The 18,991-nt window shown below is 40.9% G+C and overlaps 1 protein-coding gene across 2 annotated transcripts in view; it reads right to left on the bottom strand.

Moving 5' to 3' along the window:
* The window catches only part of PLPP1 (phospholipid phosphatase 1), a 97,344-nt gene that overhangs the window by 7,511 nt on the left and 70,842 nt on the right, over positions 1 to 18,991 (bottom strand). For both annotated transcript variants that reach the window (XM_080803309.1, XM_080803308.1), the window contains exon 4: positions 3,439 to 3,496. In XM_080803309.1, coding sequence (XP_080659435.1) covers positions 3,439 to 3,496 — 58 coding nt within the window. The remainder of the gene's footprint in view (positions 1 to 3,438; positions 3,497 to 18,991) is intronic.

Below are 18,991 nucleotides of genomic sequence, written 5' to 3'. Positions count from 1 at the left end.
TCTTCATGAAATATTCGCCAATCGTAGATACTACATGGTAAGTGCGGGGTAAGAGGTTGTACAAATCTGGAGAGAAGTGGGTGGTATCAAAGAGCACAATCCAGACAGGAGGGGGCAAGACCCAGACACCAAGGTGCCTGGGACCCCACTGTAGTAATTAATCTAAGAATTTCCTAACAGACGGTGAGAGACACAATCTGAGATTTCGGGCTCCATAGTACAGTGCTAGGAAACATGTTTCAGTTTATTCCTTCAGTATATTCCAACACAACCTATATATAGAGAGAGAGATCTATCTATATATATACTGAAAAAAAGAATAGTCTCATAACATGGTTCCTTTCCTGGACAGTGAAGTAAATTTGGATTCTTTGGCAGTTGGCCAAGTTCTAGTGGGCATCACCAAGCCCTTGAACTAGGTATGTGCAAAGAAGCCCTATCGTATGCTCCTGCCAGCCTAGGTGCTTTTCATGGGTGCTGAGTTCGGGGCTGGGCTGCCTGCCAGAGGAAAACAATGGTCAGGATATTTTCTTTAAGAGATTTTTTAAAGTTAATTTCTGGGTGTCAGGAATTCTGGGCGGAAGTTTTGGCTATCAAAAACTGTCCTCAGAATTTAAATGACTGTACATCTCCACCCAAATCTGGGACTGACCCACGATGCCAAGATGCCTAGGGAAACAAGATGAGTCACTGCCTAAGGAACTGGCAGAGGACATGGGAGTGGTTAAATGTTGCATATAAATGCGAAAGCTGGAAAGCAGGGAGACATCTGTGTTCAGGGGCTGAAATAAAAGCTGGGGCCTACAGCCACATCAAGTAAATATTTCCACTGCTTAAGAGTCACTGAAATGCAGTGCATGGTTGCTCTGGCCAACTTTCCTCTCCATAAAGGCCTTGGTCTATGACAAATCTCTTTATGTGAACTTTTCATTATAACTTTACCTCTAAGAGCTCATACTGACCCGGTTACCAACCTACAGTTAAGGTCATTTTCCCTCTGCTTAGATCTTTAACTTGCCTCCTCATACACTCCTGGGTGTCCACACAGCAGGCTTACCACTGAGGCCCTCTATATATTAATTTCATGTTCTATACAGTAGTTTCATATTTTACAAAAAAGCCCTCAAAGTTTATAATTGAATGTACAGATATTTTGAGAAGGGGTAAAGGAGCAAACATGAACAGTAAACTACAGGATATGGAATATGATACATCTGGAATATATTCTTTACAATTAAAAACAGTTGGGGGTGCCTGGGTGGCTCAGTTAAGCCTCTGCCTTCAGCTCAGGTTATGATCCCGGAGTCCTGGGATTGAGCCCCACCATCGTGCTGCCTGCTTCTCCCTCCCCCCCTGCTGCTTCTCCCCCTTCTCTGCTGCTCCCCCTGCTTGTGTTCTCTCTGTGTCAAATCAATAAATAAAATCTTTGGCAGGAGGGGACAGTTGCTAAAAGTCATGTGTCATCACCTGACCTTTACAATAACTGGGCTAGGGTTCAGATCAAGCAGTCTATCAGCAAAGCAAGGGAACCCGACGAACACTAGAGAGCTGACAGACCTCAACAGCCTCCCAAGGCTCCTATTTCCCCTACTAAAAGGGTGGCAACCATCCCTCTTCTCCTACTTCATGAGGATTATCAGAAAGAGTCAACAAAATAGTTTAAATGCAAATCATTAATATCAACATTAGAGTCTTAATGTTGACTCTAAAGGACTTAAGGACTCTCTCTCCTTAAGGACTTAAAGATACACACAGGTGAGAGAACAAAGCACAGAAGCGGCACTGGCAAGGTCTGGCTGTGGGCATATAAAACATGTTCAAACACTGAAAAGCTATCAGTGTCATCAAAGACTTCGGGTTTTGGGAAGATTTCTCTCAGGATACTAATGGCTCTAGCCTTCATCTCCTCCAGACTCCATGCCCTATTTAAGAGGAAAAATATAGGGTGGCTCCCTTTAGAAAGAATGCTAACTTTTCCTAATGGGATAAATGAACAGAGCATATTGGAATAGTATTTCTTGTTCCTCCATTTAAATAACTAACATTCCCCATGGCACATTTTCAGAAATGTTTGGGTGTGTATTTTAAAAAGGAAGCCCCCAATTCTGTTATTTGGTACCCTGTTGCTTCCTTGCAAAATTAAATTAACCTAAGACAAAAGACTGACATTTCCAGTAATGGTGAAGAAGCCAAAAATTAGCTCAGTTGTAATGGTTTTGAAATCGTGGGTTTGCATTTTGTATAGCACACACATCTGTAATTTTTACATTCTTTTGACTTTTCAAATTTGGTTTTTCAAAAGAAAGCAGGATTCTGGTAAAAATTGATTTTAAAATGTCTCCAAGTTGAGACCAAACTAACTCCCAACAGTCTATTTTATTACATATCCTGGACCTATAATGTAAGCATTAAATACTAGAGCACGGAATGTGACCAAGGAGAGTGGGGAAAAAAGAGCAAACAGCAAATTCACACAGAACACAACCACATAAAAATCCACTCACAAAGTTAAGACAAAAATTGTAGTTGATCATTTAGGGTAGAGTTCTCTCCCCTTTCCCAACAAATTTTGATAATTTTATAGAGAAAGACTCACAAGGATAGGAGAGTATATGACCTAAAGCCCGTCTTCCTTAAGTGACTCTGGATAAACACTCATCTCTAGAGATCCAAAATGTGGACGCAAATATGTTCTCCCTCTTCACTGTCCACTTTGTATGCTGCAAGTGCCGACTGGCAGGCTGCTGTCCGGGTTAGCAGATACAAGTGAACCTCCCAACCAGAGAGATGCTAAGCTCCCGGAGCATCAACTACTTCTTCCAGAAGCTGAAACCTTTCTAGACCCATGGAAAGCAGTCAAGTATTTCAGAAAGTGGAAGGAAGACAAAACCTACTCAAGGAGTAACAACCACTGCCTTCACGTCCACAAATTTGGAAGCTCCACCCCTAAACCCAGCAACCCCCGCACAGGAAAGGGGCCCTCTGAGCTCCTAAGGTCAGGGCTCCCAGTTAGGGTCAGGTCATTGCCCAGCACAGCCACCTTGGCCTAGTTCTTCAGAGCAGGGACCTGCGGTGATGACAGAGAAGCTGCTGGTATGTTGCAGAAAATATGTCCCAAAGTAAGGGCACACGTCCACTGACTCCGAGCACCAGGCTGGCAGACTTGATTAGGTTTCTCCCACTGGCAGGAAGCACCACCTTCATCGGGGAAGACCCTGTATGGTCCTGAAAGTTCCCAATTCACCGCCCGTGCAGCGAGTGTGCCTGTCTGCCACCTCTACACCCAGCTGTAACCGGCTGCGACAGAAGCACCGGTGGCCCCTCTCCAAACCTCACAAGCCAAGCTCCGGAGGATGCCGGAGCTGGCCGCACGGGAGGGGACACTGAGGCAGAACACGTGAGCGCGCAACCCGCCGGACACCAACACAGAGTACTTACCGCCACGAAGAGCATGCAGTACATGGAGAATGAAGAGTGGCCCGAGTAAAAAGACAACCTAGGAGAGAAAGAAGACAAAGGTCAATTTCCTTTCCTAGGGGGGCACAATCATCTTGCTGACCTAAATCTTACTATGGTGGAGCAGACACCTGGCCCCCTCACCTTGACCAATTACAGGAGTGGGGAGAGGTGCCCTACTACTGAGACTTCCAGCAGGGAAAAACCCGATGCGAACATTTCTGAAGTAATGCTCCACAAGCCACAACTGGTATATAACACTTAAAGGACCATGACTTAAGTTTTATTTTCTACCTGAAGGGTTTGCCCCTGAGTGCTAGTAATACCTCCTTTAGAATACTTGGAAGTTAACTACTACTACAAAAAGAAAATAAATTTTTAAAAAATTAGAAGTGGTATTTTAGCCCTTTTAACAGGCACACATCTCACCTTAAAATTCCCACCAGATGAAAATGCTTGTTTGACATTTATTTTCAAACTGTGCACCGATGGTCCTGTACCAAATGAATCCACACTTTTAAACATTATATTCTATCAACATGTGAGTATCGTCTTCCCACCCAAAATGACAGAATGCTTGCAACACTTAATTTTGTGGCCCCTTTTGGAAAAGGGAGAAGCTTACTAGCATCCATGATCTAGGGTCTGCTTATGGAGTACTGGTCATCGGAGCTGAAAGGGCAAGCACATTTGGTCCAGTAAAAATAATTCCGTGCAAAGGATGCATCAAGCAAATAACGAGAATGCTTCTCCTGCCTATGAATATGAACATAACTCAGAAGGGCAGGCTTCAAAGTATTTTACTTATTATACCCTGCTTGATTCAAAAGGAATTTGGTTACCCGGATTCAGAGAGGTGAAATTAAAACACAGATCAGAAAGTCATCTGTGTTATGTTTGGCAACTGAGGGAAGGTGGGAGTGGAGATTTTCTTAAGCATGTACCGATGATGATCTAGCAAGAATTATGACAGTCTTTTTCATAATCAGATACATAGCTAAGAAAATGAGTATTTTCAACTTCTAGTACCAACTAGGAATTACCTAATTAAACTGATAATTACTATGGATTTAATATATATGAAACAAGAAAAATAAATCACTTTTAGCCTCACCAAATGTTTGGCTGTAGAGAATAGATCAGTACAAGTCCTTATTTTAAATTAGATAATTAGAGCAGAGTTCTATACATTTTATATTTCAGTAAGTTATACTGAAGAACCTACAAGTTAACAAAAGCCAATTTCAAGAACTGTCAAATCCCATCAAGCCAGCATGACCACGATCAGAGAAATGTTCTCAAAGCCAAGCAAGTTCAAAGTTTCACTAAGACTTCATCTTCAGAGTATTCACTGTACACTATGCCACAAAACTGTAAATTCCAAACCTACGTTAATAGTTTTAAACAGTTCTGATTCAGTCACAGGGAGATTTCACTAGTTGAAAACAAAACGTTTTCAATTTTTTATTCCAAATACATAAGGAGGTATTTTATTCAGTATAGAACCAGTCAAGAAATAACCTCTGACTTCAACAAACAGGGTTTAAAACACATAAAATAAGAGCTCTAGGGCACCTGGGTGGCTCAGTCATTAAGCATCTGCCTTCGGCTCAGGTTATGAGCCCAGGGTCCTGAGATCCAAGCCCTGAGGGCTCTCAGCTGGGGGGGGGGGGGGAACCTGCTTCCCTTCCTCTCTCTCTGCATGCCTCTCTGCCTACCTGTGATCTCTGTCAAATAAATAAATAAAATCTTAAAAAAAAAAAAAAAAAGTGGGGGGAGAACTCTATTTGACCTCTTTACTCACTGTAGGTGATCAAACAATCATGGTAATATGGACTTTTACCAACTATTAAAACAGAATAAAACACCAAAATACAAATTCAGGTTATTTTCATATTCCATACACATCTCTTTATTGGGATCTTGAGGAGATATAGCCCTTTATTACGTCTTAAACTCACAAATGAACAAATAATTTTATGAGTAATTGAATAAAAATCCCCAAAGTAGGGGTGCCTGGCTGGCTCAGTCAGTGGAGCATGTGACTTGATCTAGGGCTTATAAATTCAAGCCCCACCTTTGGTGTAGAGATTACTTAAAATCCTTAAAAAATAGTAATAATAAAAATAAAATACAATTCCAGAAGTAGTCAAAATGCAGACTGTTTTCATCACAGTAACCTCACTGAAGTGTTTACGATTTTGGCCCCGGCCTCGGAATGTCACCCCATTCTTAGATGTAGATAGACAGGTAAACAATTTGTGCTAGCTTTCCATCAAAGCTTCAGACAGTCTCTCCAGAAAGAATATTTACAGAGATAAAATATATTCAGAAAGACAGCTATTTGACTAACACAGGGATGGCCTATTACACTGAGCAAGTAGGCAAGTCTGACAATGTAACTTACTGTGGACAGCATTCTTTCCCAAATGGCAGATTTAAGATTTTTGTTTTCTTTTGTCAGCCAGGACACCCCTTTCTCCTGGGAGAGCTACTTAGCCTGCACCCTAATGTCATAGCCTTCATGAGTGTTTACAGCCATCCACTCCCCACAGGACCCATGAGTTCCCACTCAACCCATCATTCTTCCATCTCTGTTTTCCAACATCTGCATAAATATTCAGCCTTATAAATTGCAAAGACAGCCAAATCTAACCCTTATCAGTCATCAGACTCAAGCAACTCACATAAAGTGTTTAATTTTTTAAATGGCATTTTGGAGCTCGTGGGGAGGTTAAATCACAACCTCCTAAAATTCCCACTGCTCTTGCCCTGCCCTCTGATTTTCTTTCTTCCTCCCAACTCACCAGAGTTAAAACGCACAGAAGAGTTATCCCTTTAGCTATTCTTTTAGTTTGAAAGATCTACTTTGCATTCATTCTTGAATGATGGTTTTCATTCATTATCCTACAGAATTGTAGGATAAATTTTTTCCTCATCACTTTGAGGATATCATTTGACTATCTTTTGACTTCTGCATTTGCTATTAAAATAGAAGCTAGTTGTCTGCCTTTCCATTCTAGGTTACCTGTCCTTTTTTGTACTTACCCTCCCCCTCCACCATCAAAGTCAATATTCTCATCTCAATGATCATGTATCCAGTAGGAATGTCTTTTTATTTATCTGATTTAGTATTCATTGGCTTCCCATTTATACACTTCACCACTTTTGAACAGGTCTCAGCCATCATAACTTTGTTTTTTTGTTGTTTTGTTTTGAACTTTGACTGTTCTATCCTACTTTCTTTTTCTGAGATTGATTCAACACGTTTGACATTTTCATCCTATCCCTTCCTATCTCTTCACCTTTTTTTTTTTGGTACTTTAAATCTTTGCCTATCTTTCATTTCAGCTCTCACTTTTGCTGTGTCTAAAGTGCTTTATCAGTCTACTTCTTAATTTAAATAACTATGTATGTATCATTTATAAAAGATCTCTTTGGTCCTTTTTCCATTCTATGGTCAATTCTGATCCTGTTTATCCTTCATCATATTCTCAGTCTCTGATTTACTTCTACACAGTAGATATATTGATTTTATATTCTATTTGGTAATTCTACTATCTGCAACCTTTGAGAGCTTATGTAGTTTGTTGTATCTCCTGACTCTCACTTAGGGGAACTTACTTCTATGTATGTTCCTTCACAGGACAATATGACCTCATGTCCTTGACACTCCATCTGTGGGGAATCTCGGAGGCCTTGGTTTAAAAAGAGTTCTTCCAGCAAAGGGGCGCCTGGGTGGCTCATTGGGTTGGGTGTCTGCCTTCGGCTCAGGTCATGATCTCCCCGCTTCGGGCTCTCTGCTCAGCAGGGAGCCTGCTTCCCCCCCTCTCTCTGTCTGCCTCTCTGCCTACTTGTGATCTCTATCTGTCAAATAAATAAATAAAATCTTTTTTTAGATAAATAAATAAATAAAATAAAAAGAGTTCTTCTAGCAAAGATGTGTGTTCTCGCCTGCTGGGTTCAGTAGCAATCCACTTAAAAAAAAAAATTTTTTTTTTTTAAAGCCCCACATACATAGTATGTATTCTGGCACCAGAACAATGTTGACTATGGTCCTGTAGTTAAGAACTCTTTCTGACAGCAGCCTCCTCCCCCACCGGGAAGATGTGCCCTTTGGGAGTCCTTAAATTATCCTTGAGTCTCCCCTCTGTCTACCCCGCACTAGCCTCATGTTCAGAGTCCCATCAAAACTGAGGCTCTAGGCTACCAAGAATTGGCACATACTTTGAGGTACACATCAGATCAACAGCATTAACGAATTCCAAGATCATGAAAATTCCTTTACTTTCGCGTCAGCTTGGTTATTTATTTACAAAGATTTATTTATATGTGCTTATATATATTTTAATATATAATACCAACATGTGCATATGTGTGTGTAATGTATTACCTAGCACGTGCAATTCTATCAGTGTTTCTAATCCTCCATATTGCCAGAAATAGAGGCAGTCTTTTTTTTTTTTTGAAGATTTTATTTATTTATTTGACACACAAAGATCACAAGTAGGCAGAGAGGCAGGCAGAGAGAGAGGAGGAAGCAGGATCCCTGCTGAGCAGAGAGCCTGACAAGGGACTCGATCCCAGGACCCTGAGATCATGACCAGAGCTGCAGGCAGAGGTTTTAACCCACTGAGCCACCCAGGCGCCCTGAGGCAGTCTTTTTTAAAACAAGAATTTGGATAAGGGGTACCTGGATGGCTCAGCAGGTTAAGCATCTGCCTTCAGCTCAGGTCATGATCCTGGGGTCCTGGGATTGAGCCCCAAGTGGGGCTCCCTGCTCAGTGGGGAGCCTGCATCTCCCTCTGCCCCTCCCCCTACTCGTGTTTGCATAGTCTCTTTCTCTCAAAATCTTAAAAAAAAAATTAGGACTAATAAAATGTTATCTCAAATCATATGCTTTACTAGAAGACATAGTCTGGCAAAAAATAGTTTGTTTTCATTTTAAAGTGGTCAGTGTTCACAATGTTTCTAATTCTTACTCTCCCACCAGTTCACTGGGTCTGGCAAAGTTGACTCTGTGGCAATTCAGAACTTCCTTCCTTTCCTTAAACATCATCCTGAAACCGATTCCTAAAGCTATTTTAAGGCAGAAAGGCTGTCATAAGACTTAACGGTTCCAAGCTACTGAGCACCTTCTATGCACAGGTATTTAATCCCCAGTACTTCCACTCTTCCCAGAAATCCCCATGGTGGGGGCTGTCGATCCTATTTTAGACAGAGACCCTGAACCTCCCAGAGGTTCACTCACTGGCTCCCAAGTCCCATGGCTTTGAGGATCAAATCCAAGTCCTCCCAGCTCTTTCCGGGTGGGCCAGGATCCCCCACTCAAGTGCAGGGCCAGGGAACCCAGCAGTAGCACCCTGGCATCTCCCAGCAGGGAGCCACCGTGAGAAAGAACAGGAGGCACGGTTCACACACGGCCCCATGTGTGAAGTCAGTACACGAAGAACTTAGATCATCTGTGAAAAGGCAAATGTCAATGTGCAGATGGGCATTTTAAGAGAATACTCATTTCTCCTTTGTACACTCTAAAGGCCAAAACAAAAGGAAATCAAACTGCAACATGAAGCCTTTTCTCCAAATGTTATTTCCTGATTAGAAAGTTTACACAACAGCAAATTAACCTGAAGGACAGGGTAAATAAAACTCCCTTCTGTGGTAACCTTTAAACATAGAATAACCCTGTGAGAAAGTTATAACAAATGTCCCAAACAAATGCACAAAGGAATAATTTCCCAAGTATTTGTCCCACTTTGTTTCAAAAGGATTTTTACAACCAATAGCTGTGCAAAATGCTCAGGCAATGAGCTGTCAGGCTGTTATCTTTAAAAACTTCACATCTAATATACTGGGGAAGTCAAGTAGGTAGTGAATGGGGAAAATGGATACTTTCACAATGCACTGATAGGAATGCACACTCTTCAAAGGAGATCTGACAATATCTATCTATATGTAAACCCACCGTATTTTCTGACCCAGTAGTTCCACTTGAAGACATCTATCCTAGAGAAACACGCACAAGCACAAAGATGTTTGAAGTAACACAGCTAGCAACTTGAAGACGATGGTTTTCTCACTCTTCTTCTGAATACCATAAATTAATTAAAATCGATTAAATAACTATGAAGTGACAAAAAATTATCTACAGGAAATATTTTAAAATATGTCACTTATTTAAACCACATAAAACCATACATCTTCACACTTAATGTAAAATACACAGAAAGCAACTGATAGGACAAACTGTTAACAGTCACTCCGGGGAAAGCTATCAAATGGGGGTTAAAAAAAAATCTTTCAGGGGCACCTGGGTGGCTCAGTGGGTTAAGCCTCTGCCTTTGGCTCAGATCATGATCTCAGGGTCCTGGGATGGAGCCCCACATCGGCCTCTCTGCTCAGCAGGGAGCCTGCTTCTCCTTCTCTCTCTGCCTGCCTCTCTGCCTACTTGTGATCTGTCAAATAAATGAATAAAAACCTTTAAAAATCTGTCACATTTTACAGTGATAATATTGCAGACACATGTCATTACTGGGATTTTATATATTTTTATATATATTTAAATATAAAAAATGATAGTCAAATTATCTGATATGCCTGCTACAAATTTCCTACAAACCCCTTCTCCACTAAACCCACATGCACACATGCACCTGAATTCCTTCCTGAACAACACGCGTTCAGAGCTGCCTGGCGGCCAGCCCTCAGGACCTACGTGCAGCTCCCTGCGTACAGATTCATGTCCAGAGGCCCACTGGGACTCAACCCTGGGAAGCTTGTTCTTACATCTCTCAATGAAACGTTCTGACATCTGTGTGTATTTTTAAATATCATATGTCGTGTTTCCGTAAAAATATATGCACATAATTTCATACCACTGAAATTCAGCATATTAACTCTGTTGATTATTACAAGTAACAGAGCCAGTAAACAAGTGATTTTGACATATGTGTTTGGAGGGGAGAAAGATCAGATCTCTAGAGATGTGTAGATACACAAGAACCACAGGGTATATTTTCTCCCGAAGGGTACAGAGATAAAGATGAAGATAATAAATGGCAAAAGAATGTAAGATGATCCCAAACAAAATTAAGTAAAATACAACAAAAATAATGTAAATTCATCATCTTTGCTTGAACCAGAGACTGAGAGATTAGTTCACTTGCAGCAAAAATCCTGTCATATATTCCTTAAATTATTTTTAGAAAGATTTTACTAGGTTTCCATTTAAAGCTACACTGTATTTATATGGAGTTGATTAGCTACTTCACGTATAAAGTAACTAAAATAAAACAGATCCGAGTATCCTATTTTATTCATTAATATTAATGCATCAGCATCAAATACCAGTTCACAGCCACTACTGTCAGTGACTTATATACCAAATAATCTAATATCTATAGATACCACATCATGAAACTTAAAGGAGAGAAATGAGCAAGACCGTGGAAAATGAAAAAAGAGAGGGGTAAAAGTAGGACAAAATTGATATGTGTACAAGGTATTTTAAACTCTTGATTAAATAAACCAGTTGATTAAAAACAAATGATCGCATGTCTTGTTTATGGGAGACTCGTTTGAAAAGAAGGAATCTAAAAAGGAGAAGTTGTTGAGAACTCGGAGATAAAGGAAAGTAAAACTGGGTGTACCTTGAAAATCAGATGACTGGGGAATAAACGGTTCTACACTCTGAGCAGGGAAACTGTGGGTCTCTGACAGATGAGCAAAGATGGGAGAGTGACAAATGTTACTGAGGGTAAAACAGACATAAGTGCACTAAGCAGGAGAAGAGCTGTCACGGGTTTCCTACAGCAGGTGGGAAAAATTGATTCCTTGGTGCAAAAAGACTCCAAATCACCAACGTGGCATTATCAAAGAGTTAAAAAGGAAACAAAGGGCAACTGGCAGGTTACACAAGGGACTTAACTTTGAGGTGTTCCTATGCCTGCAACTAGTAACTCCTTACCTCCTTCCTCCCCCAACCCCCTTTTAAAACACTGAACAAGGAAAACTACCTTGCCACAAGGTAGAAGATTTCAGAGGCAGTCAGAAGGAAGGCAGATTTCTAAATTGCCTTCTAAGGAGTTTTTTAAGGGGCAGGAATGCTAGCCAGAGGTAAGACTGCTACACCTCTACTTTTAGCCCTCTCCCAAAAAGACAGCAAGAAAGGCCAAGAAAGCCTGTTAAATCTGGCCAGTACACTCCACTTCCCACCCTGACACAGACCATGAAATAACCATTAACTCTTCACCACCCAGGTAAGATACCTGTACAAGATACCAGTACTAGTCTATACAATTAAACTATAAAACTTCTGATATGCACTGAGAGTGGCAAGAGAAAATGCAAAAGCCCACACACATATGAAATTATTAGAGCCCAACAGGAAGCTGACCAGACAGGTCACTCTGGGTTCCTTTCGGATTCGAGCAGATGACATCACCAGAGACAGTGTTACCAGAGGACAAGCTGAGTGTCGCGGTACTGCACTTAGACAACCTTTCTACCAAACGGACAAAAGCACTAGAGTAACATTTCCTTTAGTATCTCAAGTCCTTTTGCTTTAAAAGAAATGAAAGCTTACATCATATAATATTTGGTACCCATTTTAGTATATTTAGATTTGAATGAAGTGGAGGAAAACAGACTGCTTTTTACAAACATAAAGACAAAATCATGACCACATTACTCTCCTGCTTCACGTCCTTCACTGGTACACTGCTGAGCTTCGAGTAATCAAGACCCTTCATCAGGCCTACCAACTAGTCTGGAACCATCATCTGCTACCCAACTACTTACAATTCCCAATACACACCATGTTTCATGCTGTGTTTTTTCATCACTGCACCTGAAATGAGCCTCCCAAGTTTCCTGGATAATTATGACACAAGAGTCACTGCAGCCACTGTTACCTTCCAGAAATCTTTCCTCAACAGCTAGGCTGAAGTGATCTCCCTTTCTCCAAAAGGAAAGAGATGTATGGCACACATATATCCTTGAACCCACCTTCCACAGTAAATCATCTGCTATAGTCCTTCCTTCTTCCATTCCATCCAAACATGGGCAGGAGTAGGACAAGACTTATAAACAGAAATGTCTGACGTTTGTTTGTTTGTTTGTTTTAATTACATACGATACGTCCATTAGAAAAATTCAGAAGGTATAGCAAATCAAGAGAAAAATTGCTGGTAAACACCCAACTCCCTAAGAGCCCATCTTTTTTTTTTTTTTTTTTTAAGATTTTATTTATTTATTTGACAGACAGAGATCACAAGTAGGCAGAGAGGCAAGGGAAGCAGGCTCCTTGCCGAGCAGACAGCCTGATGCGGGGCTCGATTGCAGGACCCTGAGATCATGACCTGAGCGGAAGGTAGAGGCTTTAACCCACTGAGCCACCCAGGCACCCCTCAAGATCCCACCTTAATTCATCTTGAATCCCTAACACCCACCACCACTAGATAAGCACACAGTAGGTGCTCAATACATTTAAGCCCAAACAGAATCTAATGTCTTAATGATAAATCAGTTTTTATGTAGTTATCCCAGAAGATGTAAAATTCTTCTACTTTTCATATTTAAATGTCACAAATCACCTCTGCTGCTTCCCCACCCCTTCCCCCACCAAAGCACCAATAATAGAGTATTATGTCAGTGCCTCCACAAGAAGTACACTTCAATCAGTTTGTGCTTCGACAGCTGTAAAAAGTGCAAAAAATAAAACTAAGGACATATGTTACCTTTGCATAATAATGTTATCATATAATTAAATGCTAAACTTAAATAAGTCTCTGCCAATAATATGGCAAGATAAGTTACCTGATTTTAACATCTTACCTCTGATGTGTTTTCCCCTTACAGTGGTTACAAATTCTGACTTTATCATCACAGTTCTGGAGAATTAGGAAGTCCAATCTAATACCCCTGCTCTTTTTGCCCTTCTATAAGAAACTGTGAGCAGTATCAGTATGTGTCAGCTTAAACACGCAGTACCTAAGGCCTCTTCCCAATACCTTCGGCAAGCATTTCAATAATGTGTATAAAATGTCCAGAAACCTTTCTTACATTGTGATTAAAGGCAATCAGATTAGTGGAACAAATGATATCTATAAAGTAACAGATATATTGTTGTAAATGAAAAACAAATTAAGTTTTAAAAGCCTTCTCAGGGGCACCTGGCTGGTTCAGCAGGTAGAATGTGTGACTCTTGATCTCGGGTTCGTGAGTTTGAGTCCTGTAGAGATTACTTAAAAATATAATCTTAAAAAAAATGTAAGTGGGCAAAAAACAAAGACAAAATAAAACAAAAACAAGGGATGACAAATAAAAAGGTTTTAGGTACTGCCTGAATCCTACTTTCCATTGCCTTTAGGAAGAGTTTCTTCATTTTTAAGGATTCAATTCTATCCTTCAATAAACCAAAAATACTGAAAACTGTCCATCTTCATAAATTTCCAAACATTACCTCAGAAGCAATACAATGTAGTTGCAGTAGATTACATAAGAAAATATTATGGTGGGGCGCCTGGGTGGCTCAGTGGGTTAAAGCCTCTGCCTTCAGCTCAGGTCATGATCCCAGAGTCCTGGGATCGAGCCCCGCATCGGGCTCTCTGCTCGGCAGGGAGCCTGCTTCCTCCTCTCTCTCTGCCTGCCTCTCTGCCTACTTGTGATCTTTGTGTGTCAAATAAATAAATAAAATCTTTAAAAAAAAAAAAAAAAAGAAAGAAAATATTATGGTTAACAGGATATAAACATAAAAGAAAAAGGTTAACCAATCCTATAATCTTGCTCTCAAGTGCATATGTAAACTCATTTATAACATAAATTGGAGAGTTTGTTGAGTAGACCGGAAGTGGGGTCCAAGATTATACCTCTCTACCAAGCTCCCAGGTGATGTCCATCCTGCTGGTCAGAGCAGAGGACCACACTTTGAATGGCAAGGGGAAAGGAATGAGAAGAAAGGTAATTTTAAGCTTGATTAGGAACACACCTGGGATTAAGTCGAGAGTTTGGGCACTCTGTGGAGACAGTCACATCAAAAGAATGCTAATGATTTTCCTGCTTTCTTATTATAAATGCTACTTAAAACAGGAAAAACACTGAAGAATCACACAAGCCAACACAATCCATAAGTCAGGTTTGTTTTACTTTTCACAAACTCAACTCACATCCTACCCCTCAAGAAAAATATTTATTTTCTAATTAAGTAAAAATACTGAATGCATGCTGTTTGTATTTATTCTATATGGAAACTCGGGCTTTACACCACTCAATTATATTTCTTTTTAGGATTTTATTTATTTGAGAGAGAGAGAAAGAGAAAAAGCCCAAGTAAGGGGGAGAGGGAGAAGCAGATTTCCCACTGAACAGGGAGCCCGATGTGGGGCTCGATACCAGCACCCTGGAATCATGACCTCAGCCAAAGGCACACACCCAACCAAGTGAGCCACTTGGGGCTGCCCCTCCATCCATTATATTTTTATCTAGAAAAAGGTACTAATGTAACTACACAACTTTTATATATATATATCTATATATTTTTTTTTTTAAAGATTTTATTTATTTGACAGAGAGAGACACAGCGAGAGAGGGAACACAAGCAGGGGGAGTGGGAGAGGGAGAAGCAGGCTTCCCGCTGAGCAGGGAGCCTGATGCGGGCTCGATCCCAGGACCCTGGGATCATGACCTGAGCTGAAGGCAGACACTTAACAACTAAGCCAATCAGGTGCCCCCCCCCTTTTTTTTTCATATTTCAAAGCTGGCACTGGGGAATTCAAGAGTTCTAAAGTGAAGGTACAAAGCATCAATATGAAGTCAACAGTTGATGATGTGTTCATGTGATTTAGAAGCCTATTAATATTTAATGCACAGCACTGCTGTGGGATGGCATGAAATGCTGAATATCTAAACTTAAAGGGCATTATTATTTGGGTAGGATTGGTTTGCTTTTTTTGTTTGTTTTTTTAAGATTTTATTTATTTGTCAGACAGAGATCACAAGTAGGCAGAGAGGCAGGCAGAGGAGGAAGCAGGCTCTCCGCTGAGCAGAGAGCCCGATGTGGGACTCGATCCCAGGACCCTGGGATCATGACCTGAGCCGAAGGCAGAGGCCTCAACCCACTGAGCCACCCAGGCGCCCGGGCGGGGTTGGTTTTAAAATAAATTAGGATATACATGTATTTACCAACAGATAGTGGCAGGAAGTCACTGAAAGTAAAGAAAGGATCTTGTCTTTGCAAGTCTATACCTTGACCAAAATAAAGCCACATGTCAAGTCAACTCATTATGCATTCAGGAAAGACAATCAGGCACCAAGCCAAATCCCAAGGGAGAAAAAAAACTTTTGCTTTTATTCCACATTAAAACAAAATTATATGTAATGTATAAATGCAACATAGGCTAAATTGAAAGTATGCGTAAGAATGTGTACAGCTATTTAACTAGGTATCATGTGGTGTGACTTCTCTTTTATTTCTAAACAAAGAAGTTTCTTCAGCCTTAAGTGCTCCAGATTGCCTTAAAAATTAACAAACAGCTGACAAAACCCTAAAGACTATGCTGGTTTTACTGAAGCTAAATCCAGTAAAACACTGCCTGTATACCCTAAGCCTCCAGCCTACCTGCCTGCCTGTGATCCTGCTGCTCCCTGCACCCTGAGACATACCCCGTCCTAATTCTATACATTCAGACCTTACTCATCCTCCAAAATGCCCCTCTACTGGAAGCAGTATTATTATCCTCCAATTTCATCATTTCATCTTCACTCCTTCATGGCACGTATCTATCACACACACTGTCTCCAAACACGTCTCAGCCCCTGTGCAGTGAGCCCAACGAGAGCAACGTGTGCGCTTGGGGAGGTAACACCCACAGTGACTAGGATTTAACAGCAATAGATATTAGTTGAATTTAGTAACTTCATGGCGAGGCTGAAGCTGTGATTCTCAGGTCAGCAGCCATAGCACCATCTGCGAATGTTTTAGGAACGCAAATTCTTGCGCTCCCTGGCATGCAGACTCATTGAATCAGAAACTCTAGGGGTGAGGCCCAGCTATCTTGTACTGTAACAAATTCTCCACGGGATTCCAATGTGACTGAAGTGTAAGAAACACTGGGGCAAAGAGAGTCAGAGCCGGACTGAAGAAAGAGTCACAGCTGCAACCAGAAGTGTCATGTGCTAACATTCAGAACAGAGGAGGTGGAAAGCAATGCTGGCCTTCAAGCCAAATTGCTTTTATATACACTAAGAGCTAATGTCCATTCACAGGGTGAAGGATCTTTTAAAATCATCCCCTCTTTCATTCTATGTGTTGCTATTTCCCAGGAGATATAAGAATAAAATGAAGGTTGTCTGCTAGTTTACGGACATATACACACAGGAAGTTTAGATAAGCCTGAATAAATCTTCCTGAATGCATAAAGTGTCCAGTAATGTCTACAATTAGACCACAAAGAAGAAGCCATTTTCTCAAAGTGTAAAGCAGGTTTTGCCAGGTACTTAACACCACAGCTAGTCAGTCTGATTATAATGAGTTTTCACTATTATAGAAGGCACTCCCTCAAAATTCAGCTTTATTTACCTGCACAGAGGTTGCATTAAAAAAAGACAAAAGGAAAATTATGCCTCACATTTAACCAAACATATCACAATTAAACATCTAAACAATACAAAGCTGCTATAATCCAAAAGAAGTAACTTTATTTTGAATATCTAATTTACATAGCCAAAGACCAATTGCTCAGAATTGATTAGGAATGCTGAGTCTATCCTTAAGCAAACGGAATTTAAATAAAAGCCAGAAAAAAGAAAAAAGTGAATTTCTCAGAGAAGACAAAAGTTTCCATACTGTAGTATCACAAACAGAGAAGCTGTTAGTGAGCTGTCTTACTCAACTATAGACCCCAACAGTTAAAGGCAGAAATAGGCAAGACTGCTTAACTGATGCTCCAACGAAAACCCATTGTGCTTATTTCTTACCAGACTTTCGAGGCATTGACAATGACATTTTGCAAAGACCTGAACATCCCAAATGCCAGATCGGAAAAACCCAGATAGCAATGGAATGCCTACACAACCACATCCCACACGTCCCCTTCCCAGTCCATGATCATGGGGTGATTCTCCCCACCCACGACCACGCACTCCCTGCCTGCCCTCTTGCAGGCACGCCATCCCGACCTCTCCTTGTAACGAGGACAAGGTGTCTATCATGCTGATGGAGAGGTCAGTGGGTAAAGCCTGAGCCTGCCACCAAGCTCCTTGCAGGCAGCACCCTAAATTTCTCCCTTTCTCTTTTCCAAACCATCATCTCTTGAGTTAGTGACTTCTCTCACCACCAGTTTATCCTAGTTTGTGCCGCAAAAGTGTTAGCAAACCCCGCCAGGAGCTGTGCTTCCGATTTATCCAGCCCCCTTGGGGTTCCTGGCACAGAGCAACTGGCCCCAGTAGCACCAGGGCTAGGTTCCTGAGTTGGTGGCGGTGATAGGTCATTTGGAAACACAGCTAGTTGTGCACAATCTTAAATTCACCCTGCCAAACATCCTAACGTAACAGATACCATGTGAGGTCGTGTTCCCATCATCCTGGGGATTTGAAGCACTGGCTCACAAAGTGCGGTCCTGAGAGCAAGCACAGAGGTAGCAGCAACTGGGAGTGTGTTAGAAATACATATCCTCATCTCCCACCCTACCTGAGGATGAAACATTGAAATATGTGTTTCCAATGAACCACTAACATTTGAGAGACACTGATCTAAAGAGTCCCTGAAGAGAATCTTTACTTGGGCAGAGTGCTATAGGTCTGAACTGCCTGGGTTCATCAGTAATTTTTTTTCCCCACAAATGGAAAGTACTGCTATTCTCATTGGCATAAGCAAGAGCAGCTGGATGTCCCAAAGTTACAAGTACAGCCCCTTTTCATTTATAGTAAATGCCCAGGTATTAATTTTAAGCAATGAATAGGTGCTAATAAGGAGTTAATAAGTATGCTACTCTAATCCATTTATGTTCTCACTTCTATATTTAGGACCCAGGGCCACAATTGAAGCCTGGTAAAAGTCCTCTGACATCAGTGATACAAGAGCACCAGAGTGTGCCCATATAAAGGAAAGGCAGAGAGAGGAATAGAAGGAAATAAGAAAACGAATATCGAGACCAAAAGCCAAAATTGTAAGAGTACTCTCACCCTCAGATGTAACTCTGACTCATTTATAGTCAACAAAAATGACTCATTTCGGGTGCTTATGTTCCTTTCTTTCCAATGTCAAGCATTATAATTTTATAATTAAAATAAACGTACAGGGGACAGGCTGTGGAGATAAATAAATTAGAGGGGGAAATTACACTATGATCCCGATACATTACAGATAATGTCTAGACTGAAATGTTTTTGCATTTTTGGCATCCCAACCTAAAAATTCAAGAGAAAAGCAATAGGAAAGCCTGAATCCAACGAAATTAAGCTTCAGAGCAGAAGAGCAATGCAAAGCCACAGTTATGCACCAGAGTTATAAAGCTCTGGAACTGTGGCAACAACTAAC

This window comes from Martes martes (genome assembly GCF_963455335.1).
Source record: "Martes martes genome assembly, chromosome: 5".
Taxonomy (NCBI): domain Eukaryota; kingdom Metazoa; phylum Chordata; class Mammalia; order Carnivora; family Mustelidae; genus Martes; species Martes martes.
Note: the sequence above shows the minus strand (reverse complement) of the source record. Positions and strands in the feature narration are given on the sequence as shown.